Consider the following 27890-nt stretch of genomic DNA (forward strand, 5'->3'; position numbering starts at 1 on the left):
GGCCCAATCCCCAGTGGGGGGCATGCAGAAGGTGGCCAGTTGATGTTCTCTCTCATCGATGTTTCTCTCTCTCTAAAAATCAATAAAGAAAAAAAAATTTTTTTTTAAACTACTTCAAACATTCATAGTATATTGACTTTTCCAGGTGGGTTCCCATGTGCTTCAAAAACCCTGCTATGGTTTGCTAGGTCTCTGTACTAATGGAACATGAAGTTTGTAAGAATTCTAGGGCAAAGGTAAGTGGTAGGTATGCCATTGTGTAAGGTTGGGTCAGAGCTTGGGTCAGCTACCTCCTTTATTATAAAACAAAGATAATAAAATCTCTGTATAGTAGAAAACAGATATTTAAATCTTTATCAAATTTGACACCAATAAATTGTTTTTCATGGTCTCAGTATTACATGTTACACACTAATTTTGACTTGTAATTGTCATACTCACTACTATATGAAGGAAGACTGTTTTGTGGGAATAATGTAGAGTTTAATTGTAAGGTTCTCCAGTTCTCTGAATAGCTTTATTAAAAGAAGATCTCTGAACTTGGGACAGATATTGGTATTTCCTTCCCCTCATCTTTTTTCTGTGGTCCAGCTGTGTCTATAATTTGTCTTAACTGTTATTGCAGGTATATCTCCAGTAATCAAGAGACAATTAAGAGTGGTCAGGGCCAGGTGTGCACCTCTCTCTAGAGGTAGCATTTCCCCTAAACTTGTTAACATTTTGAACTCGGGCAAAATAAAGTGCCTCAAGTTCACTCATAACATTCAGAAGCTTGTCTTTAAAAAGTGGAACTGAGCCTATCTTATCACCTTGCCTCACCAGTGGCAGCAATAGCTCCGCTCAGCCAGATCTTGGGGTCTCATCAAATGCATTCCTCCTGAGAAAATAAGAGGTTGTTTGCAGGTTTGCTCCTTGACTCAGGTTGGTCATCCCTTTACTCTTTGGGAGAATTACACTGCGATTTTATTTTTGCTACAGCTGGAAAAACTTTGCACAGCTACTTTCATAACTATTTGTTTAGCTTGATACAAAAAGAAGGTTTTAGCTTAGAGTAACACTGTTAATGGACTAGAGCAGAACAGCAGTGCCATTTGGTTACCTTTTTAAAAATGGAGTCATAACTTTTCAGTGATATTTGGAGACACAACCGTAATATAAATTAAAAAGCCTATCTACAAAAGTACTGCTTGTGCATAGACACGTTTTTTGATTTTGTCAGTTTGGAATGCGAAGGAAATCCCAACAAGTTGAAACTTATTCTAGACAATTACATATGTATTTGATTGTTTCACTTTTGGGTGGGGGTGGTCAACTCAGATCTCCTGAGAAAAGCACAAATATAATTAAATTTCAGCAAACTTTCCAGAATTGTTAGTTTCAATAGCATGTGACCACTTGATACATTTTTATTTCCATAATATTCTTACATAATGAGAGATTTTCCTTGAATTTTATTAAATCTCAGAGACTCAGCTGTAATAAATCTTATGATGTGATTGCCCCTGTACAAATGTAAAAGCTGAGGTATGAGAGGTTACATTTTCACCAAAAAAAGGATGTGTTGTATTTTTTTCTTTCAGTAAGTCATACCATTCGTCCTGGGAAAGAGAATTATAACTGAAAGGAATAACACTATTGTAAGTATTCATTGCATTATTTTTTGTGGTTTTAATTTATACTTTATTGAGCAGTTTGAAAAGGCTGATTCTAGCTACTCTAATCGGGTGTGGAACGTATGGACCATGGGATGTGTAAGTCCCTCATAATCAATACCAGCTAACATCACACGCCTCACCAAACTAGCCTGACCAAATATAGCAGGCTAATTTTTAAGTTGATAATTTTGTATGGCATGGCTGGCGAATGATGTTATAAATATTCAAATGACCCTTGGTACAAAAAAGGTTCCTCACCCCTGCTAGGTATCTACACACATACTCATACTTGACATGTAAAGTCCCAGAATTTAAATAAGCATTAATTTAATAATACCTGAGGCTTTTGCAAGAAGTATAATGGTGGCTGTGTCTTTATTTGTATTTCTGGAGCATCAACTGCCTTGTATATTTTTTTTATTTGTTTTTAAGCTAAGTGAGTAAAAAGTCAAAGATGAACATCTAGTTACATTTAACAAATGTAGAAACTAAAATTAAAGCCTCTGAGTAAGACTTGTTAATACAAGAGTAGACTACATTCAGTATTTAGGAACACTTGGATATTGAGATCAAAATGGGGGGAAAAAAATTCCTGTTGTACCTGAATAAGAGAGCTTACTACTGAAGTTTTCCTCACTTTTAAATACAGAATAAATTCTGTAAAAGATACTTTCAGAAACGTGTCAATTTAGTTTTGCTCTCACTATGATTTAGCTCCAGATTGGATTTTAATATACTATCATTAGGTTGACCATTGCCTATGACAAGGCAAGTCATATAGTAGGTACTCAATAAATGTACCACAAAGCAAAGTCATTTATGGAATCTCTCAGTTCAGATTTTCCTTGTGCATAAATGGTTCAAAATTAATTTAAAATCCCTACAAAATTTATCAATTTGGTCTGTGAAACAGTACCAAAATGAACCAGAAGTACTAAGTTCTTTTTATAGGTGAAAAAAAAAAATGCATTTCTTATGAAGTATCATAGTTTGGAATATGAATGACCTTTAATGAATTTATTCACTAAAAGATACGGAGGAATAGATTGAGTAGTTCACATGACTTCTGTATTTAGCAGTCTAAATAGGTGTCAGACTTCTAATCTTTTAAGTAAAGATATCTTGAAATATTTACATGACAAATCTCTCAGAACTAAATAAGGTTAAACAGCTTTATAAACCCCTCACATAAGGGAAAGAAACAGTTAAAATTCTATTAGACGTAGTCTCTTCTTTTTAGCCTGTGAATGCAGCTGTTTTCATGCCTCCAGATAGTTCTTACTCCTTTATTAGCTTCATTGGATACTCACCCCTCTGAAGGTATGGAGTTTTGTAAACAACCTGAGTTTCAGGGAGAGCCTTGTTAGTCCAAACCAAACATGAGTTTCTCTAAGGAAGTCTCGTTTATAATATGCACACAATCCTCCATCACTCCTCTCTCAGCCACCGAAGAAGTACTGATTACACTTAGAAAAGATTTTTTTTTTTGTATTTAATGCATTGAATGTATAGTTAACATTGCCATTGAACTAAACATCTGAAATTTCATAGAACGAAACAGAAATTAGTCATCTGTTAATGGTTACTATCCATTGGGTACATCTAAGGTTATAGAGTATCAGGCTTGTAGACATTTGGGTAGACACTGTCAGCGTGAAACGTAAATCTCACACAAGATGTAATCAAAAGTTATTTCCTATCAATAAAGTTTCTGTAGTAACATCAGTATTATGTCTCAGCAACAAACAATGATGGTATGCAGATGTAAGCATGTCTTTACAAACATGATGCACTAAACAGAGCATATTGAGGTCAAAGCCTTTCTGTAGAAAGGGATTTAATTGACATTCTTTCAACCACAGTGTATAAACAGATCAAAATAGTTCTATTATAAGAAATAGTATTTAACAACATAGCTTTAAAATAAAAATACTTTAAAAAATCAGCTTTGATGAGATTAAATTTATTTTTAAAGAATCTTTAAAGTGAAATATTTATTTCTTGCTTCTGGCTTTTCTACATTTTCCACCATAACCCCCACCTTCACCCTATACTAGTCTATTATTAATAAAGTAGTGCAAAACACTGGAGAAATTCCAACCAGGCTTAATCCCCTGCCAAGGCGGAGGAAGTAAGACACTCTCACCAAATTATTTCTTTCCAGAGGTACACTCCCTTGATATAACAGGAAGTTAGATAGAAAAACTACCATAAGAGTCTTGGGAATGCAATTGTTAAATATAGATTCTATAGTAAGTAGTGAAACATTTTTAAAAGCAAACTCCCCCTCCCCATAAGCAGTTTATTTTACAAAAGAGGCGCTCATGCATTCATATTATCAAGAATCATCATTTTTTCTGTAAATGAATGAAATGAAACACTGGCATATCGCTTAGCACACTGCATTCTCCTCTACATTAAAATTCACACTAATAAAAATTATATACATTAAAGATTTCAGTAGCCTAATGAGAAAACAGATACTTTTTTGTGTGTGCGAGAACACTTGAGCAAGTATTTTTAGATATACAGAGGTATAATCTGCCGCCAAAAGCAATGTGATATAGTTTGCTAGTATGTGTGACTACTGAACTTTTGCTAACTTAGTACAAATTAAAGTAGTGGTAGGTATAAAAATTCAGATAGGCAATTATTTATAAACCTGGCAGTATTTATGTATAATCTTGTAGAGGTTTTAGATGGAATGATAGAAGGTTTGTAAGTTTTCTTTGTAGGATATAAGAGTGTAGAAGGTTTCTTTTGAGAGGGTGAATATACCTTCACTCATTAGCTTAAAATCAGCTTAGTCATGTTTAAATACTTTGCTCAGGAATAAACATCAAGATCTGAAATCAGAATTTATGTGAAATTGAAATGCATCTGTTCCATTATTCACATCGTGGGACTCCCTTTTGAAATGTATAAAACATAGGAAACTGTAATGTACTTCTCAGATAAAAAATAGTCACATTTAAAATCAAATGGACATTTACATGTTATGTAGATTTAATCAGAGCAAAGCATTTAATCTGGTTCTTCCACTTGTAATTAGAGAAGTGTGTATCTTCCAGTGTTATCGTTCTTACATTTGTTGTTCCAGTGTGTTATATTATTAGCCACAGCTAACAAGGCTTTCACACAGTAGTAAGTAAACCTTTATCAAATTGATTCTGTACAATGGAAGTATATTTTCAAAGACATATGCCTTTATACACTATTTACAAAATCTCTCGATTATTATTATTATTTTTTTTGAAGTAAAATAAATAAAAAGTGGAAAGAAAGAAAATGCTGCTGAGGCTTGAAGGCTTTTTCTTTTTATCTTCCCAAACAGATGCTGATCTTCTCAGTGCTGGGAGCTAGCTAGCCAAGGTTGTTTTTCTTCCTTTTACATGGGCTATGAGAAGGATCTGGTTTCAGTTCTTGGTATTGCACCTGTTTAAACAGAGTTCAGAGAAAGACTGGTCAGGTGGCCACTTTCTGGCAAAGGAAGGAAAAGCAAAGGAATGAAAGACGGCTTGGAGGAAAGTGCTCACTCTGGAATCTGTATGAGAGCTGCAGCTGGGATGCAGAAAACAATAGAATGATACAGCAAGAGTCAGAAGGGAGATCCTGCCAGAAACTACATGAGAGCCCCGATGTGAACTGTAGTGACAGACTGGGGTTTTCACTGTCCATAAGACATTCCACTAAAAGCAAAACCATCTCCATCTGTTCTGAAGGGACTGATAATGGTTCTTTGAAACTTATTGTTTTAATACAGGCTTAATCTCCATCCAGCCCATTCTCATGTCTGATACTAAATCAAAAACCTCAACTGAAACAAAGGAAAGAGGTCACACTGTAACCCAGTTTCAAGATTTTGATAAAAACATTTCTCATTTTACTTTGAAAATAGTTGTCGATTAATGGACATTAGTTAACCTCAAGTGATTTTAAAGAATTGAGATGTGTTCCAGTCTTCAAAGCTGTCACTCATCCCCTCCACTAACTCCAAATATGCATCTTTAAAATTTATTTAATTTGCGCATATTGTGCACAGAAGTGTTTTTCTCCCAAATGTCCACTGGCACACCATGCTTTCATCATCTAATATTCCTGTTTCCTTCCTTCAGGTAATGGTGACCTCCCTTCACAGATTTCAGCTGAATCTTCCTGAGAGGAGGTTTGGCTCTGATGGGTTCTTAATGCAATCCCTCTTGTTCCCCATTCTCCTCTGTAAACTCTTCTAGGTTAGCGCCCCAAGTGGGCTAAATTTCTCAATGGCAAAAGCTACAGGCTTTGTTCACTTTACCTGTCTCCTCTAAAACCTTTGGAGTTAAAAAACATTGCTACAGTACAGAAAATAGTAATAGTAATAAAATCTACATACCACTTGTACATCTGAAGGGACTCTGGAAAGGAAGTCAAGAAGTTCATTGTTGTCAATTGCATAGGGACACCGAAGCTTTTTTGTAAATTTATTGATGCCTGAAAATGTGATAGATCAAATATTATTGAAATCTCCACAGTTTGTAGTTATAGAAAACACATTTCTGGCAAATGCATTAAACTGATTCAAAGATCTAGATTAAGCTGCCTTTTAACCTTGACTGAATGAACCAATAAACCCAACTTCCTCCCTTGCTCCCTTCCTGTGTCCTTCCTTCCCAACTCAATGGCTGCTGTTTTTCTCTTTGTACTAAACTGGCCTCTTCACAGAAAAAAAACAAAAACAGGCTTTCTATTTGGGAAACAAACAGCACCTGGCAAGAATGTCAGTGACCTTATTTGCCTCTCCCTTCCGTGTTACAGTGCTTAGAAGCTTTGCTTTCATGTCCCATATATGGTGAAAGTTGTCTTCCTACATTTTGGATTGGGATTGTTTTAAGGCAAGAAGTCTTATTTATTGGTTTCCTCTTTCAAAAGATAAATCTTCGCCCTGGCCGGTTTGGCCCAGCAGTTAGAGCGTCGGCCTGCAGTCCTGAGAGACCCGGGTTTTGTTCCCGCTAAGGGCATATGCCTCGGTTGCATTTTGTCCCCGGCCCTGGTCGGTCGTGCAGGTGGCAGCCACTCGATGTGTTCCTTTCACATCGATGTTTCTCTCTCTCTCTCTGTTCCTCTCTCTCCCTCCCACTCCACCTGAACAAAAAATGGAAAAATGTCCTTGTGTGAGGATTAAAAAAAAAAGATAAATCTTTTTTTTTTTAAATGTGTGTGGGGGTGTCACTGTTATGCAAGCTAAATGTTTAGAACACACTTGACCTTGATTTTATTTTAAAATGACTTTAAATGTAAGAGGATTTATCACCAGCTTAAAGAAAAAATAGATTTGAAGATGGCGATATAAGAGGATCCTGACCTCACCTCCTCCCATGAGCACACCAAATCTACAGATGCTTATGGAAAGACTTTTCTCTGGAAAAAAACTGGCTGAGTGGATACTACACATTGAATGAACAAGAAATGGCCCACATCCAAACCGGTAGGGGAGTTGGGCACAATGTCACAGTAAACTCCCCTACCCTCAGTGCAGCAACCCTCAGTCTGGAGGAACCTCCAATCCAGACCTTCTCCCCGAGGAGCAAAGGATTCGAACCCCACATCAGGCAACCTCACCTTTTAAGACTTGTATCTGGGAGACAAGCCCCCAAAACACCTAGCTTCTTTTTCTTCCAGTTTTATGGAGAAATAATTGACATACTTTATACTATAGTTGTTGAAGGTGTACAGCATAATAGTTTGATTTACATATATTATGAAATTATTGTCATAATTGATTGACTTAACATCTATCAATTTATATGGCTACGATAAAACAAAAGAAATGTCTTGTGATGAGAACTCTTAGGATCTGTTCTCTTAATTTTTAACTTTCCCATATAGAATACAGCAATGTTATTATATTTCACTAGCATAATACCATTTAGGTCCATTAATGTTGTTGCAAAGGGCAAGATTACATTCTCTTTTATGGCTGAGTCATATTTCACTGAATATATGTACCACATCTTCTTTATCCATTTGTCTATTGATAGACACTTAGGTTGCTTCCATATCTTGGCTATTATAAATAATACTGAAATGAACAGAGGGGTGCATATATCTTTTCAAATTAGTGTTTTCGATAATACCCAGAAGTGGAATTGCTGGATCAAATGGCAGCTCTATTTTTTGAGGAACCTCCATACTATTTTCCATAGTGGCTGTACTAATTTACATTCTCACCAATAACACACAAAGGGTTCCCTTTTCTCCACACCAGCATTTGTTATTTCTTGTCTTTGACAATAACCATCCTTACTGGTATAAGGTGATAGTTCATTGTGGTGGGTTTTGTGTTTCTTTTTTTAAATCCTTACCTAAGGCTTAGTTTTTATTGATTTTTGGAGAGAGAGAAACATCAATCGGTTGCCTCCAAAACACACCCCAACCTGGGATTAAATCCATAACCTTTTATGGTGTACAGGACTCCAACCAATTGAACCACCCAGCCAGGGCCATTGTGGTTTTAATTTGAGTTTCCCTAATGACTAGTGATGTTGAACATCTTCATGTACCTGTTGGCCATTTGTATATCTTTTTTGAGTTAGGACCTGAATAGACATTTTTCCAAAGAAGATAATGCGGATGACCAACAGGTACATGAAAAGTGCTCTACATCACTAATCTCAAGGGAAATGCAAATCAAAACCACAATGACATAACACCTCATACCTGTTCAAATATATATATATATATATATGTACATATATATACAAGACATAAGTGTTGGCAGAGATGTGGAGAAAAGGGAATCTTTGTGCACTGTTCGTGGGATTGTAAATTGGTTTGACCACTATAAAAAATAGCATGAAGCTTCCTCAAAAAATTAAAAATAGAACTACACTATCATCAAGTAATTCTACCTCTGAGTATCTGAAGAAAATATAAACACTATCTCAAAATATATATGTGTACCCCATGTTCATTTAGCATTATTTACAATAGCCAAGATGGAAACAACCAAAGTTTCTACTAATGGATGAAGACAGTGTGATACATAATATTACTCAACCATAAAATAGAACAAAATCTTGCTATTTGCAACTACATGGATGAATCTTGAGGGCATTATATTAAGTGAAATAAGTCAGACAGAGAAGTACAAATACTGTATGATCTTACATATGGAATCTAAAACAAAAATGAGCTCATAGATTTAGAGAACAGATAAGTGGTTACCAGAAGAGGCAGTTGGGTGGTGGGTAAAGGGGGTCGTAGGGTACACATTTTCAGTTATAAATAAATCATGGGGATGTACTAAACAGCATGGTAACTATTCTTAATAATACTGTATTGTATATTTAAAAGTTGCTAAAAGTACATCTTAAAAGTTCTCTTCACAAGAAAAAAATGTTTCCATTTCTACATCTCTGACATTGGGATTTTTAGAAATGAATTTTCCTCGTAAGGGATGCTGCCGTGATTGAGTCACTTGGATCGCTTCTTGGATTAGAACAGCTGAGAACCATTAGAGACAAACAATATCTACCTATACTAAATTATTCAAGTTGATCCTCTATACTACCTGAAGAGTCAATGTGGAAAGGGATTATGCAGGTGAAATGTCAAAATAATGTATAATAAGAGTATCTGTCCTAATATTCTATGGTAGAATTTCATTGGGATAGCTATTCTTTTACATTTATATTGCACTTGAATTACCAAACATATACACATAAAAATACATAAACAGCTTTATATGAAATCAACAGTCTGTTGAAACCTGGGCCATAAACTTGAGAATCTTGGCTCTTCTTTAGAGAGTACAGCAGAATAATTTTCTGCAATCATGATTTTGGTCCCTGTGTCCCCATGTGAGGCCCATCTGAAATTTCTGGTTAATATTTCAACAATCACCTACCACTAAAGGAATACTGTTCTTGGTTTAATTCATTGAATGAAACAAGAGGCCCAAACACATTCTCTAAAAATTACATTTAAGACAGCTAGCCGTGAGGCCACCCCAGGTTACGTAGCCAGATGTCTGCCATGGTCTCCAATTTCCAAGAACCTGGGCAAACAAAAGCAGAGGTTCACCACCTATCACAACTGAGATGGCAGGTGTGACCCTAGGTTGGTTAGAGGTAATAAACTGCCACACCTAATGCTCTACCCTAATTCCTTCACTGTAACAGCATCTGTTTTAAATATCAGAGGAAGGAATGAAAGATGAAGACTGGAACATACAATAGGGAAACAAGAACATGGTGGAAAATGCCTCTTCCCTAGTGTAGAGAAAGGACTGTCTTGGTTAAAACTGTTTCTTTAAACTATAGAAATTAAAAGAAAAAGTAATCACTATTACCCGTACCCTTCTTTCCTGGTAATAATGTCAGTGGTAAGGGGTAAGAGGGCTTCTTCATGATAGGAAAAGACAGGTCAAAAAAGAATAGGGAGATAGGAATCTTAAAACTGGCGGGCTTGGAGACATCAGACCCCTTCTCACTTTATTCCAGCCTTTAAAAAAAAAAAAAACATTCTTTTTGCTGTCAGTGCACGTTTTCTGGAATTAAGACACAGGTTCTTTGCATTTTGTATAGGTTTAGTATTCTTAGGTGTATGGAGGCCAAATGCAAGTAGAGAATTCTACTTTTACCCAGTCTTGTTTGTGCATATATACTTAATGCTGTCATTTTATGTGTTAGTCTTGGAGACAAAGAATTGAATTTTTTAAACCAAGAATTTTGGTCAGATAAAGGGAGAAAAATTCAAAACTATAATGAATGCTGAAACTTGGTACATGAGAACTTTTGGCATGTGGCATAACTGCATTAAAAATTAGGACCCCAAAATAACACCTTTAAAGTGGTTTTTTGCAGAAGTATTCTTATTTAGTACATATAAAACAGGTTTCTTCTTCCTAAGCAGCCTGTCAATGCCAAGGACCCTTTTTCTGGATCTTAAAGGTGACCTCTTAAACAGGCGGCCGTATATATACCATGTTTACAGACACTTCCACAAGACAAAGTACCATAGCACAAAAGCATATTGTCCTAAATGCACCATATGGATCGGAATGCCTGTTTATGTATAAGTGGTGAAAATAAATCAGAGTGATATCTAGACAAAGCTACTCTTTGATATATGAAGAATCTGCACAACTACATGTTTATAGTATGATGGAGCCTATGGTGCCAGATAAGAAAAATGCATTTTGTAGGTAGGCTTAAATCTTTATACTGTTGTGATTTTTAACCAACCTGTCTCTTTTCATCATGGAGTAGCTTCATGACCATAAATATAGGGAACTACTGGCAGTATAATTCATCCCTTAAAAATAGTTTGTTCTTAGCAGCTAAGACAGTTTTTTAAAAAAGGCTTTACTTACCCCAGACAAGGACGATGTATCTCAGTGGAATGAAGTACAGGATGACTGTGAACACACAGAGGGCTACAATGGCCAGCCAGCTTAGGAATGGGACCGTCCAGTTGAAAGTACTGAATGAGAAATGAACATATTAGCAATCAGGCATTTCTTATCAGGAAATGAGGCCCCCAAAGATATTTAATGAAAATATGAAATTGTACATAATGTGGATAAATATTAGTGATTTTTATATACATATATAAATACATATACATTTTGTATACATACATATATATAATTATATTTTAGTAAAAGAACCAAAGTTGGATCAATCTTGTCTTGTTTTCAGAATCTTAGCGTCTGGCTTTTCTGACTGTCTTTTTCCTCCCATGGCCAGACTGAGCAACCTGTAACTGTTGCCAGGTCAAAGACTGTGTCTCCCTCCCTTACTGAAACCTTCGCTGCTTGTGGACAGAACAGAGGCCGAGGGTCCGCTTGCTTCCCTGTGGCTCAGCTCAGAGCCATCCATCACACTGTTCCATGCATGAGGGCACCGGTTCTTCGCTCAGAAAACCCTCCTCCGGGCAGCTGCACTGAAGGGCTCCCAGTGTTCTTGCTCCCCTCGGAAGAATGAGTAGCCAGGAATCCTTACCAGTGTAGCTAAGGTCAGGGAAAACAAGACCACCCTTTTCTATTTCCACAACGTGTGACAGAATCTAAATCTAGGATGTGACCCCCCCACCCCCTCCGCCCACCTTACCATTGCAAAAAGAGATGCAATTCAAGAAAGTTCTAGAATGACTGGTAATAAGATGTAGTAATAATAGAGGCTTTTCATTTTGTACTTCAAGATTACTTCTGAATCTGCTTTCTGGATAGATGCATTATATTCCATGTGACCACAGGGGCTTTCTCTTTTTAATACTCAGAAGATGACTGCGCAGAAAAGCTGGCTCCTGTAAGACACTCTGATCCTATGCCATGTTCCTGTACCTCAGCTTGTACTTATACCTGTATCACTACTGCACCTATGGAAAGTCCCACAAAACCCAGTTGACCTCAAGGCTGGTCCACAACCAGGAGCTGGTCATATCCTTCAGCTGGCCATGATGTTTTCTGCCTAAGCACCTGTTCTCAGTTCTACCACCGAGCTATAAAGAAACCTTCTTCTCGGGCCTTCACTAACCAAGCCTCAGGGCTGACCCAGGGTCTTCTGGTAAAACGGAGGTGCTGCGGTCAGGTATTAATACCCAGTGCACCTCAGAGAAAGGACAACACAATAGGAAAATGCCCCATTTAGGACTTCACCCTAAATGTGTTTCAGTGGACAGGGTGTGGAGAACAGGGAAACATTCTTAGCAATGGAGAAAAAACATTGAGAGGCAGAAGGGAAGAAAAGATGGAATCAATTTCCATAATCCTGAGACTGAAAGTTGCTTAGAGGTACAGCTGGGAGTGAGAGGGACACTGGTCTGTCTAATATGATATGAGAATGTGGAAACTCGGCATCTCTGCACGTGAGGAAATGTATTAAATTATATGAAATAAGATGCATTATCCCTTGAAACATGAAAGGCACCAGATGAATGACACACACCTTTAATTTAAATAATTTACTCCTCTCAAATTCTGTGTTTGCCCAAGGAGCCAAATCTGCAGAACACTTTTGGTCATGAAAAATAAACAATGAATAGATATGTGAAACTGGGGGACGCGGGCTACACCGGAAACGCCGCACCCTCCTTGAGGCTCGTGCTTACGTAGTTCAGTGGTATGGGGCCTTAGTTTATTGTTTACTGATAATTATGGTAAATCACCTTAATGTTTTTACAATTAAACAGTTGTTTTTAAAAGTAGATTAGTAAAATGTATTATTTGAAGTAAAACACAAGTAATTAAGAATGTAGGTTTCTTAATTTTACATTAGATATCAATGAAGCTATATTTCCTTATTTTAAAAAAATTAGGGAATGGCAATCCTTTTAAAAAATTTAAAATTTCACGCATTTTTTAAAATGACGAAGCATTCGTTTATTTCATCTATAATTAGCTATATAAACACAAATTTGAATGTATATTTTGGCAGGGTGCTATATATAATACAATTTTCAATATAACTCAACCAATAATAAATGCGAGCATGCCTTCATTACCTGAAATCCTCATTTTGCTTGGTTTATTTTATTTTTTCTATCATGATTTTATATTCTGTTTAAGAACAAAATCTTTCACTGTGAAAATGTGCTAAAATTTAGGACGGTATTATTTCTTCAAAGCTATAAGTATGACTTCTTTCCAACCAATATGTTCTAAATTTCAGGAAGGAAATTGACAGAACTTTCATAAAACCAAAGACTGGCAGGAACAAAGTAAATAATGATGAAACTGGGCAATAGATCATCCAGAAGGAGTATCCCCTGCCAAAAAGAAGGTGGCATTTCACCCTCTGAGAAACAAATGGACACTCTGCCCCACAGAAGGCCAGGGCTCACATGTCAGCATCACTTACTTCTTTATCCTTTCACCAAAGGAAGCCACTTCATCTAGGATGTTCTGGACACTGATGCATACCTCCTGGATGGCGTAGATTTTATTTATAAACCCTTTTTTCTCACTGTCCTAAAATATAATAAAAAGAGAGGTTCTGTATGAGTAATGGTATTCTTCAGTGCTTGAATTCTTTGAATTGTCCCTGTCTTACATTTTTAGACTTAAGTAAACTTTATGTCTGAGTATATATAAATGGATACAGGGAGCCCATGAGAATTTCAGGATATGAGGAAGGTGGCGGAGGGAGAGTAGCCAGTATTACAGACCTGTGCTAGTATAACAGTGGCTGCGAATTACGGCGCTCAGACTCTTGCTTGTGCCCTGGTGAACAGAACAATCCAGCCGGGGGGGGGGGGGGGAGTATAAAGGTCTAAGAGAGGAGTCACATCTCAGAATGACCAATCTGGAACCTGTGCTGACCCTGGACTCACCATGACTCACTTCTTAGCAAACTCAGTTTTTTACCTTGCCACCCATAAGTTTGGTCTTAGCTTCAGATATTTCAACAGCAGAGACTGCTGCATACAAATGAGAGGACTTATGAGCAATCAAAACTACAAAAAAAAAAAAAAAAATGACAAGGTCAATGGAAATCCATTAAGTGGACACTTCCTAGTTAGTGCCTTAGGTAGATGAGATACACAGTAAGCCTGGCCCTCTTCTGAAGAATACCAGCCACAGCCCTGCCGGTTTGGCTCAGTGGTTAGAGCGTCGGCCTGCGGTCTGGAGAGACCTGGGTTCGGTTCCCGCTAAGGGCACGTACTTTGGTTGCAGTTTGTCTCCGGCCCTGGTTGGTCGTGCGGGTGGCAGCCACTCGATGTGTCCCTTTCACGTCGATGTTTTTCTCTCTCTCTCTTCCTCTCTCTCCTTCCCACTCTACCTGAACAAAAAATGTCCTCAGGGGAGGATAAAAAAAAAAAAAGAATACCAGCCACAGACTTCTTCCAGTAGCATATGCTATATTAGGGTTCTAAGTAAACATTTTCCCCCTTCCTTGGACTTGGTTCTTCATTTTAAAACTTATGCTAGATTTAAGCAAACTAGTGTGCTCCAGGGAACGGGTGGATGGGGATTGAGCACACAGCACCCAGAGAGTGGTGTGAGCCTGGGGGAGGTGTGTACAGTTTGTAATTTTAGACCCGGAGGAAGAAATAGTGGTGGCCTTTCACGATGGAAAATTCTGCTTAGTAGCCTGGCATCGCAGGCACTTGCCTAGGCTGTTGGGTGGAGGCCATCCAACCCTGATTCCATGACTCCACTCCTCCATGCCAGCTTCAATCGCTCTGAAAATGTAGATCCAATTTCATTACTTTAATTCTTTTCGAACACTTGCACACTGTGCCAGAACGCTTGAGACCTCCTGTGGCAGTCAGCGCTTGCTGAAAGCAGCCAGGAAGCTAGAATAATAATGTCGTCATGTTGCACATTTACATACTGACTTTCATTTCAGAAGAGTCTAAAGCACTTTGCACTGTGAACACTTGGCGGAGGCTGGCATCCTGCCACCGTAGAAACCAAGGGCAAGTGAGTGACCGGTGTGTATGTAGCCTCCAAGGACAACAGGGTACAGTGGGACTGAGGACATGGAGACCAGTTTTATAACATGATCTTTAGATACTAGTGACTTAGAGCCTTTGTTTTGAGTTTGGTTCCCATGGGAGCTATTGCCTACATTATCATCTTGCTAATGCCACAGTGGGCTGTCAGACAATGAGGTGGATGTGATGCTAAGGCTTCAGAGTAGAAGAACAAAATACGTCCCCTCTATCTTCAGCTCGTCCTTTACCTGTCATTACAGACATGGGTGAATCCATTTGTCTTTTTCTCCCTCCCCAGTAATAAAATGCGTAATTTCACCTATGCGATTTTACACTTTAGAATAATATGGACAACCAGTGGTTCCTTCTAGTTCCTTTCATAATTACAAAGTTGGTCTGCTCTGATCATCTCCATGGCCTTCAGTGTTCTCTCTCAAGCCTTGGCTAAGTTCATTTACATCTAGGAAGTAAAGTGCTCTTATAAATATCTACGTACAGAATAAATCAAGCTGGCATTGAAGCATTCTGGTTATACAATGAAAGTTCATTGAGGATAATGTCTTCCCAGTTTGAAATTATGATGTGAAAAATATTTCTTCATAATTGCAGTAAAATTTATAAAATACGTAGGCATAACTTTAACAAGAAATATGCAGAATCTATATAAAGAAAATAGAGATACTGTGTTTCTGCATTGGGTCACTAAATATTAAAAGAATGTATTCTTTTTTTCATTTGAACGTACACGTTTAATGCAATTTCAAGCAAATCCCAATGTGTCTGGAGTGGAGTAAAATGAGGAGAATGTGATAAAGTTTATTTAACATTTGTTTGGAAGAATAAATGAGGATAACCAAGAAATGTTTGTAAAAGAGAAATAATGAGAAGGTATTTGTTGTACCAGGTATTTAAGTAATTAAAGTATGAAAGATGAGCAGTGAAGGAGAGATTGGTATATGATAAAGCACCAACATAAATCCATCACAAAGAAGGAAGTATTATGTTACTAGTAATTGTGTTAACTATTTGGGGAAAATTATGTTAAATCCTGCCTTAATAGATTCTCAAATCTATTTGAGATATCCCAAATCTACCTTAGCATCTACCTCAAATAGCCCAATACAACCTAGATTAATTAAAAAGTGAAAAGCTAAGAGAATTATAAAAACAGATAAATATAGGTAAATTATTTACTAACCTTGGAATGGGAAAGAACTCTACACATACAAGCAGTAGAGGAAATCACAAATGAAAAGAACTGATACCAAAGTTACAGGTCAAAAGTCATAAATTTAAAAGGCTAAGTGGGAAAAAATTAGCAACAAATATGACAAATCAAGGGATGAGATTTCTAATATATTCAATAAGCATCTGAAAAAAATCGTTGTAGTTTGTTTACAGTAACAGAAAAAGTCACTAACGGTATATATAATTGATAGATTAGTATGAAATCACAAAATATTGTTTCAAGAGAATAATGAAAACAAAAATTCTTATGATCTAAAAGAAAATTAAAAGGCAGAAAGTAAATGTAATATACAGAATAATCCTAACTTTTTTTTTTAAATAGGTAGGCTGGAAAAAATGTGAAGGGAATGTGTCAAAAAATTAAAGGTAATGAAAGTTTATCTTCTTCTTCCTTTCCTGTAATATTCTATTTTTTTTTTTTGCAATTAATATGTTTCACTTTCATACTCATATTCTCCAATGTCATTATTAAAGGAACATGGGTAGAAAAAATAAATGAATTGGTACTCATTGAGCATGATTACATGGCTTATTTTTTAATGTTTTTTTTTTTTTGTATTTTAATACCCACATTAAATTATTTTTAGAAAGAAGTAGACTACAGACACTCATTAAACACTGAATAGTGCTTTACACATAACTCATTTAATCCACACAACCATTCTACCATGAAGATCTTCATCCCCACTGTACAGAAGAGAAAACTGAGGGAAATGGCAGAGCTTGGATTAGAATTACAACTGGCCACGCAGAGTCTGTTCCCTCCGGTATATACCATGAGACCTTCCCACTCCACCCAGGAAGCTTTCGTGTCTACTTAGAATCCCTGTGAGCTAAACAGACAGGACTTTAAAACATTTAAAAACTTATATTGAAGATGCTGTGATCAGCACAACATGAAATTTAAAAACTTGATTCAAAAGTGGAAAGTGAAAGATGTGAAAGAAACCACCAGATTTCATTTCAGTACAGGGTGGGCGAAAGTAGGTCTGCCATGCCATTTGACCTTCTGAGTTAATAAAAGCCATTGTAATAATCATAACCTGTATGCCTTTCTGTAGGAACAACTGTAAACCTACTTTTGCCCACCCCTGTATTACAGTGTGCCAATATTAAATAGAGCACCTTCATGAATGAGGTGTGTTATTTTAAGGCATCTCAAAGACTGTATTTAGTAGATACTTTCAAAGGTAAAGTGCTAAAATTATTGGCTAAAGACTTTTTAAAATCTGCTCTGTTAATTTTCTTTGTTTCTTCTGCACGTCCACCTACTCTAGCCCCTCACCCCGGTCACCAAAACCCAAAATAAGATAGTCTGTAATGCTGGCAAAGTTTTGAAAAGCAAATACTTTGGGATAAAATTTTTATTTTAAAATCTCTTTCATCAACTTCTATATTCCTCCACTGTGGTCTCCAACCAATGAAGTAATTACTCTTTATATACGGTATATGACCCAAAACTGCAATGGGTAATGGAATTGCTCTGTGTTGCATTCCAATATTTCATACTTTTTTCACTAATGTTCAATACTTTATTAGTATAGAATAAATTGGTACATTTCTTTTATTGTCGTTTTTGCTTTCCTTTATAAACCAGCTTGGATGAAAGAAATATCATAGGGTAGTTAATCATCCAAAGGCTTCGTAGTGACATTGGTTGTTTAAAAAAAAAAAAAATGCATTATTAAGGTTTCTTTTGAAGATGTAAAAAAAAAATTACCCATAAAAAAGAGCTATAACTATAAATCTGAGAACATATGAGATTTATATTGTACAACTTTTTCTAATGATTCTATATAATTTTTTAAAATCTTGTTATTATATTTTAAATAGTCCATAAAACATCAATAACTGCAACTTGAAATACAGTGATTCTTTTATATTCACCTGTTTTACTATCACATATCACAACAGAAAGTTAACTATATTTTTCCAAAGAAGTATCTTCTTCCTGCCTTTGAGATATTTAGGAAAATCTAAAGACCTAAAGAATCAAAAGGAGAATCTTAGGTATTTGGAGAATCCTATTCACTGATTTCAAACCAGTGACAAATGCCCCTGTTCACTGATTCTGTTCCAAATGGGAATAAGAAGCCAAGGACCTAGGTGTTGAGATGTGTATTGTGGGGGTGGGTTCCTCACACATTCAGCTGCATCCTGCCATGGTCATTAACGCTACTTAGGGGGCCCCGTTTCTATGACGTCAACAGGGTCATGGTCAGGCCTGTTGACATTATAGAAAGTTTGCTTGAAATATTAATGTTATAAAGTTAATGTTACTTCACTTTCTCGGGCGAGATTGTGCTAAGAGTGCAAAGTATATGTGTGTGGGGGTGGGCAGTTGTTAAATCTTACATGTGGACTAGCATAAAATGGAACTGTCCCAACAAACCAGGGCATGTGGTCACCTTACTCATTATCCCCCGCCCTTCCCCAAGAGCTCATCTTGGTCATAATTTTGCTTTTCCTTTTAAGTCTACTTGCTAGGTAACCTCTGGCAAAAGGGGAGAGAAAAGATTGATATTTGGTATGAGACAATTATTTATTATTAACTATAGCTCTTCTGGGAGCAAATATAGCCTCACAAAGCAGAAAGTGTACAATTGTGTTTAGAGTATTTTTGCTGGATGTGATTTATTTTTTATGCTAAAGATACTTTTGGTACACAACTTCCTTAGTTCGTTCAGTAAAAGGACCTGCAAAACAAATTCTTCTCAGATCTATACTTCTATCCCATGAAAAATATATTCAATACGAGGTATACATGGAATCAAGGCACACAAAGTGATGAAATGTTTTTTCTGTGCCAATGTTCCTTCTTTTTCAGATACAGAAAACATGTTTCAGCCTGAAATCTAGAATACTAAAATTCTCACAGAAGCTTAGCAACTCACAGAGACCCTTGACATACTGAGTCTTATCTCAGCATCTTACTCAGTTCTTATTATGTCAAATCTCATCCAGGTTACTTCATGCCTTGGCGATATTAACCTTAAAAATAGAAACCCTCCAAAGAATTCTGAGATATATTTCAGGTTAAGAGGACAGGTAAACACCACTTAAAACTATTTTTTTTTTCCAAAAAAATAAAACAGTTCTAAAAACATCTACATTTCAGGGTTATAAAGAGGACTAAAATAAGACAAGACAGGTGGAGCTCTTAGTACAATGCTGGGTACAAATGGTCTATAATTATAATAAATAGTAATAGTAGTAGTATATAAGTAGTATTAAAGTTGCGGCTACAATGTCTTATTAAAAGAATTCAGATTATTTTTATCTATGCTTCTATTAGAAACAAAATTTCAAAATATTAGAATTCCCAAATATATGACACCTTTCATGCATGTTTAGTTTTGCCCCAGATGACATAGTGTTAACCTGTCAGATTCCATTTGAGAAAATGATGGTAGATTCTTTATAATGTTACTTTGAATCTTTTTGTGCCCCGTCTGCTGATTCTGCACATATTTTGTGCGGAATGAGCATTTATCTGGTCTTAATTTTTTTCCTCTGTGCAAAGTAGCCCTATGCCTTTCAGAACTCATTTTCTACAATGCAGTGTGTAATCACATGTAGTTGTGCTTTGCCGTTCGTTGATGTTGTACATTCTGCATGTAACTTGATAGGTGTCCTCATCAGCCACAACCCCACTCTGCCTTTCTGAAATGGGAGGGCTGGTGGTTTACTGGAGCAGGATTGGAGTCCAGAAATAGCAAAAGCAACCTTATTTGGCCCTGGCCACATTCATGCCACACAGAAACCACAACCATGGGGCCACTGGGGAGGGACATGTGTCTGACAAATGTGATAGGCTGTTAAATAGTTCATGCCATCAGCCATGAGAACCAGGACTCACAGATAATTTCATTCTTTGACAGCAGGGGGGAAATCACATTTCTTCCGGAATTTGATTTTTCATTAAGAGCTTTCCTTTGTAAAATCTAATGCTTTGAAATGATCTGTTCTCTCTATAATGTTGTTACTTTGGGCCTATAAAAGTGTCTTGTGATAAAAAGTAGTTGAGAAGAAAAGGTATCTTCTGGGCGAGGCAACGTAAACACCAGGCATTTTTAAATGACAGCCGGTGCTTGTAAGGGTTATGCTGAAAGCCAGGAAAGAATAGAAGGAAGGGAAAGAAAGGGCGGAAATAGCAAGAACACAAAAGGGAAGAAAAAGGAAACAGGTGGAGACTGGGAAAGAGAAAGGAGAAGGGGAGGGAGGGAAAGATTCCCAGAAGAGCTACTTCTAGGGACTGAAGGAGGATGAGGACTAGACTTAGAGCTTGGGGCTGAATATGAAGAAGGGGAAAAAAAAAACATCTTGGATCAGAAACAAAAATTACAAAGCCAAGGCAAAAACAAAACTTGTTAACTAATTTCGTCACCATCTATAAGCAGAAATAATTATTATTTGTAAAAGACTGTCCACAAAATATTTCATTTTCATTTCGTGTAAAGGTAAATAAACCTCACAGATGGCCTCCGGGATGTACCTGTTGTCAGGGGAGAGAGTTCCTTGAAGCCGCATTGCTCGCTCCTCAAACCCCCTTATCATGTAGGTCCTAAGGGGCTTGCAAATCTCCCTCCTCGTAATGATTTAAGAAAACTTCTTTTAACTGTCCTGCTAGTACTTGAAAGCTCTTAAAAGATTAGGACGATATATCAATATCAAAACCTTTGACTTAATCTCCTTGCCAGCAGGCAGGAAGTGCACTTTCCAGCAGCGAGTGGCTTTACAGATGATCCCATGTCGGGCGTGGGTCCCAGGAGCAGCTCTGCGTCTAGAGGACTCCCCAGGGAAAGGGCCAGCGGCCTGGCTGCAGGCTCACCTTGACAGAAGCCACAACCGCTGTTCCCAGGTAACCAGAGAGGAAAGGGAATGAGTGACAAGGGATACTTTCACCCAGGACATTACACGTGTTGAGGCAAGAACGTGTATGCTTCACAGGGTTTTCTGTAAAAGGTTTTGAAAATGTGAAAGCACAGGCAGGATTATGGAGGCCTAGGGAAAGTTACTCCTTAGACCTCTTTTTTTTTTTTATCCTCACTCAAGGATATGTTTATTGATTTTTAAAGAGAGAGACAGCCCAGCCAGTGTGGCAGTGCTTGAGCATCGACCCATGGTCCAAGAGGTCACTGGTTCAATTCCCGGTCAGGGCATTTGCCCTGGTTGCGGGCTCAGTCCCCAGTAGGGGGTATGCAGGAGGCAGCCAAATATTTCTATCTCTCCTGTTCCCTTCCTCTCTCTCTAAAAATCAATAAAATTATATTTTTAAGAAAGAGAGAAAGAGAGCCCTGGCCGGTTTGGCTCAGCGGTTAGAGCATCGGCCTGCGGTCCAGAGAGACCCGGGTTCGATTCCCGCTAAGGGCTTGTACCTCCGTTGCAGTTTGTACCCAGTCCTGGTTGGGTCGTGCAGGTGGCAGCCACTCGATGTGTCCCTTTCACGTCGATGTTTCTCTCTCTCTCTCTCTCTCCCCCGCCTTCTCTCCCACACTATCTGAACAAAAATGAAAAAATGTCCTTGGGTGAGGATTAAAAAAAGAGAGAGAGAAAGAGAGAGACATCAATTGGTTGTCTTGTATGTGCCCCTATTGGCGGGTCAAACCTACTGTCTAGGTTTGTGCCCTGACCAGGAATCAAACCCACAACCTTTTGGTGTACTGGACAAAGCTCCAACCAACTGAACCACTCGACCAGGACCTTACACCTCATGTTTTAGGAAAGAAAATGGTTAATCAAATTATATCCTAAAATCCCTCTGGTTACCCATTAGCCATTTCACAGAGAAGATAACTGAACTGTGGAATGGCCTCCACTCCTCAGAGCTGTCTGGAAGCTTATTTGAGGACATTGCTTGGGGTGGGGGTGAAACTTCTCCTGCTGTGTTTATGGGGTCAGCAGTTGAAGCTTGAGTCACAATGAGGAACACAGTCACCAACTTATTTCTGAATCCAAACAGCACATGCTAGGCTAGTCTTTCTTTATCCCGACTTCTAATAACAAGTTGCGTGTACATGTGTGTGTTTTTAAAAAAACTCTCTTGAAATCATTTGTTCATTTTTAAGTATGTCCTTAAATAAAGCTAGAGTTCAAATGCAGAGCTGAAAGGGCATTCGGGTGTTTAGAGAAGGCTGTGAACACTCTTTTATTCTACATGACCACACACTTGCTTAGAAAATGTCCGGATTTCTATTAACTGGCCCCATCATTGCGAAGTGGGGTTCAAGTCCCACCTCCACTATTTTCTTAGCTATGTGGTTTTGAGCAATTTACTTATTTTCATCTGTGAAATGGGGATAATAATGGAACCTGTGTTTGTAATGGTTATAAAATTAACTGAGTTTAATCTGTTTAAAGCATTTACCACAAATGTCTGGAACACAGGAAATATTCAATACACGCGAGTCATTAATATTAACAATTTGAACAGAGTGAAAAAGGAAATACTATAAAGCTTCTAAATGCTAAATAAAGATGACAGGATTTTCTCTTAATTATGATATAGCTCAGGAATATTATTTTATGTTTGCATGACTTCTTTGTCATCTAATACAATCATGGATTATCTTATACATGTCATTTTACATGATCCAACAGTCACATGGTTCTCATAATAATACGTATTATTCTCATTCCCTACATGAGGAAATTAAGAACCAGTTGCCTAACATCCCAGCTCAAACTTTTACCCCAATCTACGCTCTCTTTGGTGTCTTTAGCCATATCTGTTCTCACCTGAGATCTGGGATTTGAAAAATGAGCAGAAAGTTCCCCTGTTGATAACATTCCCTGCTGAGAGCTACACGTTTTTCCTAGGCCAGTGCTAGTCATACTCATCATGGAAGGACACATGTTTTTATCATGCGGTTTGTAAGTGTTAGTGCCTAGTCAAGTAAAACTTCCCCTGAGAGCCAGTGATTCGTCCTTCAATACGCCTCATGGCTGAATCAGGGACGCATTTATTTAAAAAAATTTTTAATGGGAATATCCAAAGCAGAATTCTTTTTTTTTTTCTTTTCTTTTTTATATATGTTTTTAGAGAGAGAGGAAGGGAAAGGGGGAGAAGGAGAGAGAGAGAAACATCGATTGATTGCCTCCAGCATGCACCCCAACTGGAAATCAAATCTACAACCTGGGCATGAGTCCCAACTGGGAATTGAACTGGCAACCTTTCAGTGCACAGAAGGACACCACACCCACTGAGCCACACTGGCCAGGGCAGGATTTATTTAATTTTAAACAGCACAAGCTTTGTTGCTAGTTTACTTGCTAGTGCAGTTATATTTTTTAAAATATATTCATTTTATTATATATACAAAAAGGCATACACACAAAGGTGTGGAACCCTCAAAGATTTTTTTCTTGAATAGATTTGTTATGAAAATAATCATTTACCCATTTACCTTTGTATTGGACCTTTTTTTTATGGTTTATAAAGCCTTCTTCATGTATCTTCCCACTTAGATTGCAGGGGCAGGTGGCTCCCCCATTTTACAGACAAGGATACTGAGGTTAGGAGAAATTAAGATCTCGTTATTAAAGAATTTCTGGGACTTTAACCAACATCTCATGACTGAAACTGGGCTCCTCTCAGGTCACTGTTAAAAAGCCATCACCTCACATACGATATGTCTTCACTATATTGTTGTAGATATTTAAACTTGGCTCTTCCCCAAAACTAATCTTGAGCTATAATCCAATTGTGCGGGAAAAGAATCTTATTAACATTACAAAAACAATGCTCTTTGTGACATCTCCAAAACCAAGTCAGGATTACTCTGAAATCCGGAGGCTAACTTTTTTTTTTTACAAATATTTTACAAGACAAACTTGTACCTTTCTGAAAAAGCACATCTGCTGCACATTACTCCCTCACAGAAAGAGAGGGAATCACCATCCTTTCTTCCCATCTGAGCTGAAAAGAGATTTGTTGACATATTCTAAGGCCAGCATAGACAAAACAGCACAGGAAAGAGGAGGCGGTCAGCGGGACCAGGGCGCAGCTTTGCTTAAACTAATTCCACATGCCCCGTGAACCATTAGCTGTTTTTTATTTCCTGCTCTAAAGATCTGTAGTGAAAATAATCTGGGGTAGGGAAAAGCTGCACTTATTATTTCTTTTTCCCCAACAAGATGCTGTGTTAGCAAATAGAACATATGAGCCACCTTCAGAAAACCAAGGTCTTTAATGATCCATTTTTCAAACACTACTGGTATTTCCTTTCCAGACAAAGATGGACTGTGACTGGAATCAATTTCATCATCTGTATGGTTACAATTGCCGAGTTTCTGGAAATAATCGCCATTTAAATACTGGCTAATATTTGTTATATGAAGCCAACAACAGTTTTATTGCTATTTAATTTCCATGATTTGTTTGTTTGCTGTAAGTTTTCAGTGTTCTGAGAGCAAGATGTTTGGGGATAAAGAAAACTCTTAAGAACAGATCAGGGGGGTGGGGGGGAAGCAATGTCGAAGCCATGTTAATGGCCTGACTTTAATCAACCAAACAAGGGAAATTAACAATAGGAAAAAATGATTTGCTCTACTATTTGGGGCTTTTCTCCCTCAGTTTTCTATAAACGGCATAATATAACATCTCCTACCATTTACAGACCTTGGCATAATGCAGGAAATGAAGGACAAGATTGAGAACTCAATTGTCTCCCTTAAGAAGATAACAGGGCTCATCAATGAAATTTGACAAAACAGAGATGATGTTGGTACAAATAAAGGGCCTGGCGAACTGGAAGGGAACTAGGCTGTCTTTCTCGCTGGAGGCCATATGGAACACATACCTGAATAACAACTTCGTGCTCTACAGGATGCTGCTGATATATGGGGTGCATCTAACCCCTAAACCCCTTCTTTACTGCAGACTAAATCATACTAAAACAGGCTTTTGGGGTCAACCTGGAAGAAAACGCCAAAGGCCCACTTTATAGAGCTGACAGCAATATTGTTATTTACTTAGCTGTACAGATTAAGGTCTTCCTTTCCATTTGTGTGGGGAGGGGATGAAAGGAGTGAGAACAAGCAGGGAAAACTTGGGAAGCAATTTGAAAAAATATCTCAAATTATTTCTCTAGGGATGGCCATCAGTTCAACAGAATAAAACAAGTGCTTCAGAAAGAGTAGTTTATACTTTTGCATTTAAAATAAAAGGAGGACATGGATTGAGGCTATGATGTACTTTCCTGGGCTGGTCCTCATCATGCAGGTGGAAGCTGTGGGCTCGAAGCCTGTTGTACATTTTACAGCTGTGTGATCTCGTATAAGTTACTTAACCTCTTGGAGACTCAGCATCCCCTCAGTAAGCTGCAGACAATGTCTACCTGATGGTGTTGATGTGGGAACAGCGAAATCATGTATATAAAGCAACCAGCACATTCGTCGATACTAAATAAATGTTTCCTTCTCCCCACACATTGTGTTTCTTCTCAAAGGGTAACATTTTTATTTTTTGCCTAATTTCTCTTCTTTTCCTTTTTCCTAGAGTTTGTATGTAGAAGCCTAATTATGATCCACTCCATTCACAGCATCTCTCCATTTGAGCAATATCCTGTTTAGCCGAATCTCAATCCAGTCTTTTTATTCATTTATTCAATAAATATTAATTGAATGCCCACTACATGTCAGGCACCATTCTAGGCTCTGGGATGCAGGAATAAATAAGACAGCACCAAAAAAAAAAAAAAAGACAAAAAATAGCAGCAAGTGAAAGTACAGTGAAGAGACTCAACGTAGGTGCACGTGCTGGAGAGCAACCCGGCGGACCGAGGGCTGCCCTGAGGACGGGCTGCAGAGCTGGGAGCTGTTTCACTCCGAAACAGAAACTACTGTAGGTATTTCAAACAAATGAACTTAACACAGTGAAGCAGCTACACTGGTGATGGAAGAACTGAGAATCAAATGGAGTGACAGACATTAGGAATGCAGGAAGCCACTACTAGACGGAGGGGATGTTTCTGGGGTGCAGATGCTAGACATACAAACCGGAGCCATGGACTGGGCTGCTTCGCAGTATTTGTGATTATGGAGGAGAGGCTGTCTCAGTCTGGTGGGAGTTAAACCACGGAGGGGACCTAGCACCTAGTCATTCTTGGAAAATGCGTCCTGAAGCAGAGGTGGGGAGGTGCGTGGGGCAAGGAGAGGGCAGAGAGGAGAGAGAGAGAGAGAGAGAGAGAGAGAGAGAGAGAGAGAGAGAAATTGTCCTGTATTTTTTTTCCTTCTTTCCTCCTTCCAGCATCTCCCATTGGTCAAATCTCCCAAAAGCACTGTGAAGGGAGCTGGGAAATGTGGTTTTCAGGAGAAGTGGGGAGGGATCTACCTGGAAGCAAAAGGCAATAACCAGAACAAGCTCTGAATGACCAGAGGAGCTATCTGGGGAGTGACCAGGGGACCAGCACAGGTAATGCAAATGTTCTAGAGGAGAAGCCAACTGAACTCTCTGAGGAAACAGAGGATGTCTAGCACACGGTGGCCAGGTGTGGGGAGAGCAGCACAGGAAGATGCAGGGACATAGTGCCACCTCAGGCCTTGTCAACCCAACAAGAAGGGGGATTTTGTTATTAGTGTGATGGGAAGCCATTGGAGTGTTTTAACCAGAGGAATAACATGAGCTAATATACATCTCTAAAATGTATTGTAAAATGTATTGTAGAGGAAAAACAAGATAGAAAATGACTGTTGTAGTCCGCAAAGGGATGAAAGCTGAGACCAGGGTGGACATACTGAATATTTTGGAAGTAAAGTCACCATGGATGTGTTAATAGGTTGGATCTGGGAGGTGGGAAAATGAGAAATCCAGAAACTGCCTACATTCTTGGCTGGTTTCATTGAGCTAGAGAGGAGGAAAAGCTGCATTTGGGCCATGAAGCTCTACGAGATGCTGGGTGGGCATCCAGGAGGTGGCATCAGTAGGTAGATGGATGCAGGAGGCAGAACTGCAGATACAGATGTGAAAGTCCTTGGCATGCAAAGGTCCTTAAGATCATACTAATAGGAGGAGTCGTACAGGGAGAGGATACGGACAGAGAGGCGCCCAGACAGAGTCCCAAGACACAACAAAGCTGTTGACCAGAGGAGCCAGCAAGGGAGACTGAATATGGCTGAAGTAGGGGAAGAATTAGGAAGAGGCTTCATAGGAGTCAAAATAAAGTACTTCCAGAAGGAGGGATGGGTGGCCTCCCTGAAATTCTGCGGTCAGGTCAAGAGGTGCCAGCGGATTTGGCAAATGAAGTTTATTGACCAGCACAATTTCAGCTCAGTGGTGGGGACAGAAGCTGCTGATAGACTGAGCAGAGAATGTGAATGAAAGTGGACACACTGTGCACACCTCTCTCAGAAAGGGCTGCTGAAAATGGGGAGGGTGCTGGAGAGCATATGCTTTGGTCAAAAAAGGGGACTGGTTTTTATTTATTTATTTATTTATTTATTTTTATTTTTTTTATCCTCACCCGAGGACATTTTTCCATTTTTTGTTCAGGTAGAGTGGGAGGGAGAGAGAGGAACAGAGAGAGAGAGAGAAACGTCGATGTGAAGGGACACATCAAGTGTCTGCCA

General features: G+C 38.2%; 1 protein-coding gene and 1 long non-coding RNA gene across 8 annotated transcripts in view; one reads left to right on the plus strand and one right to left on the minus strand.

The window, feature by feature from the left end:
- The first annotated feature begins 87 nt into the window (after positions 1-87).
- LOC118641612 lies at positions 88-5431 on the plus strand. Its single transcript, XR_004961635.1, has 3 exons — positions 88-236; positions 1581-1637; positions 4990-5431. It is a non-coding gene; the product is annotated as an uncharacterized LOC118641612 (long non-coding RNA).
- MCTP1 (multiple C2 and transmembrane domain containing 1) overlaps positions 3121-27890 on the minus strand; it is a 490459-nt gene continuing 465689 nt past the window's right edge. For 2 of the 7 annotated variants that reach the window (XM_036278918.1, XM_036278919.1), the window contains exons 20-23: positions 13496-13605; positions 11008-11117; positions 6028-6125; positions 3121-5090 (exon numbers count right to left, since the gene is read on the minus strand). In XM_036278918.1, the coding sequence (XP_036134811.1) occupies positions 5019-5090; positions 6028-6125; positions 11008-11117; positions 13496-13605 (390 nt within the window). In that variant the 3' untranslated portion in view covers positions 3121-5018. The remainder of the gene's footprint in view (positions 5091-6027; positions 6126-11007; positions 11118-13495; positions 13606-27890) is intronic. The other 5 variants (XM_036278920.1, XM_036278921.1, XM_036278924.1 and 2 more) reach the window with 4 other exon arrangements.

This window comes from Molossus molossus, unplaced genomic scaffold (genome assembly GCF_014108415.1).
Source record: "Molossus molossus isolate mMolMol1 unplaced genomic scaffold, mMolMol1.p scaffold_m16_p_3, whole genome shotgun sequence".
NCBI classification, from domain to species: domain Eukaryota; kingdom Metazoa; phylum Chordata; class Mammalia; order Chiroptera; family Molossidae; genus Molossus; species Molossus molossus.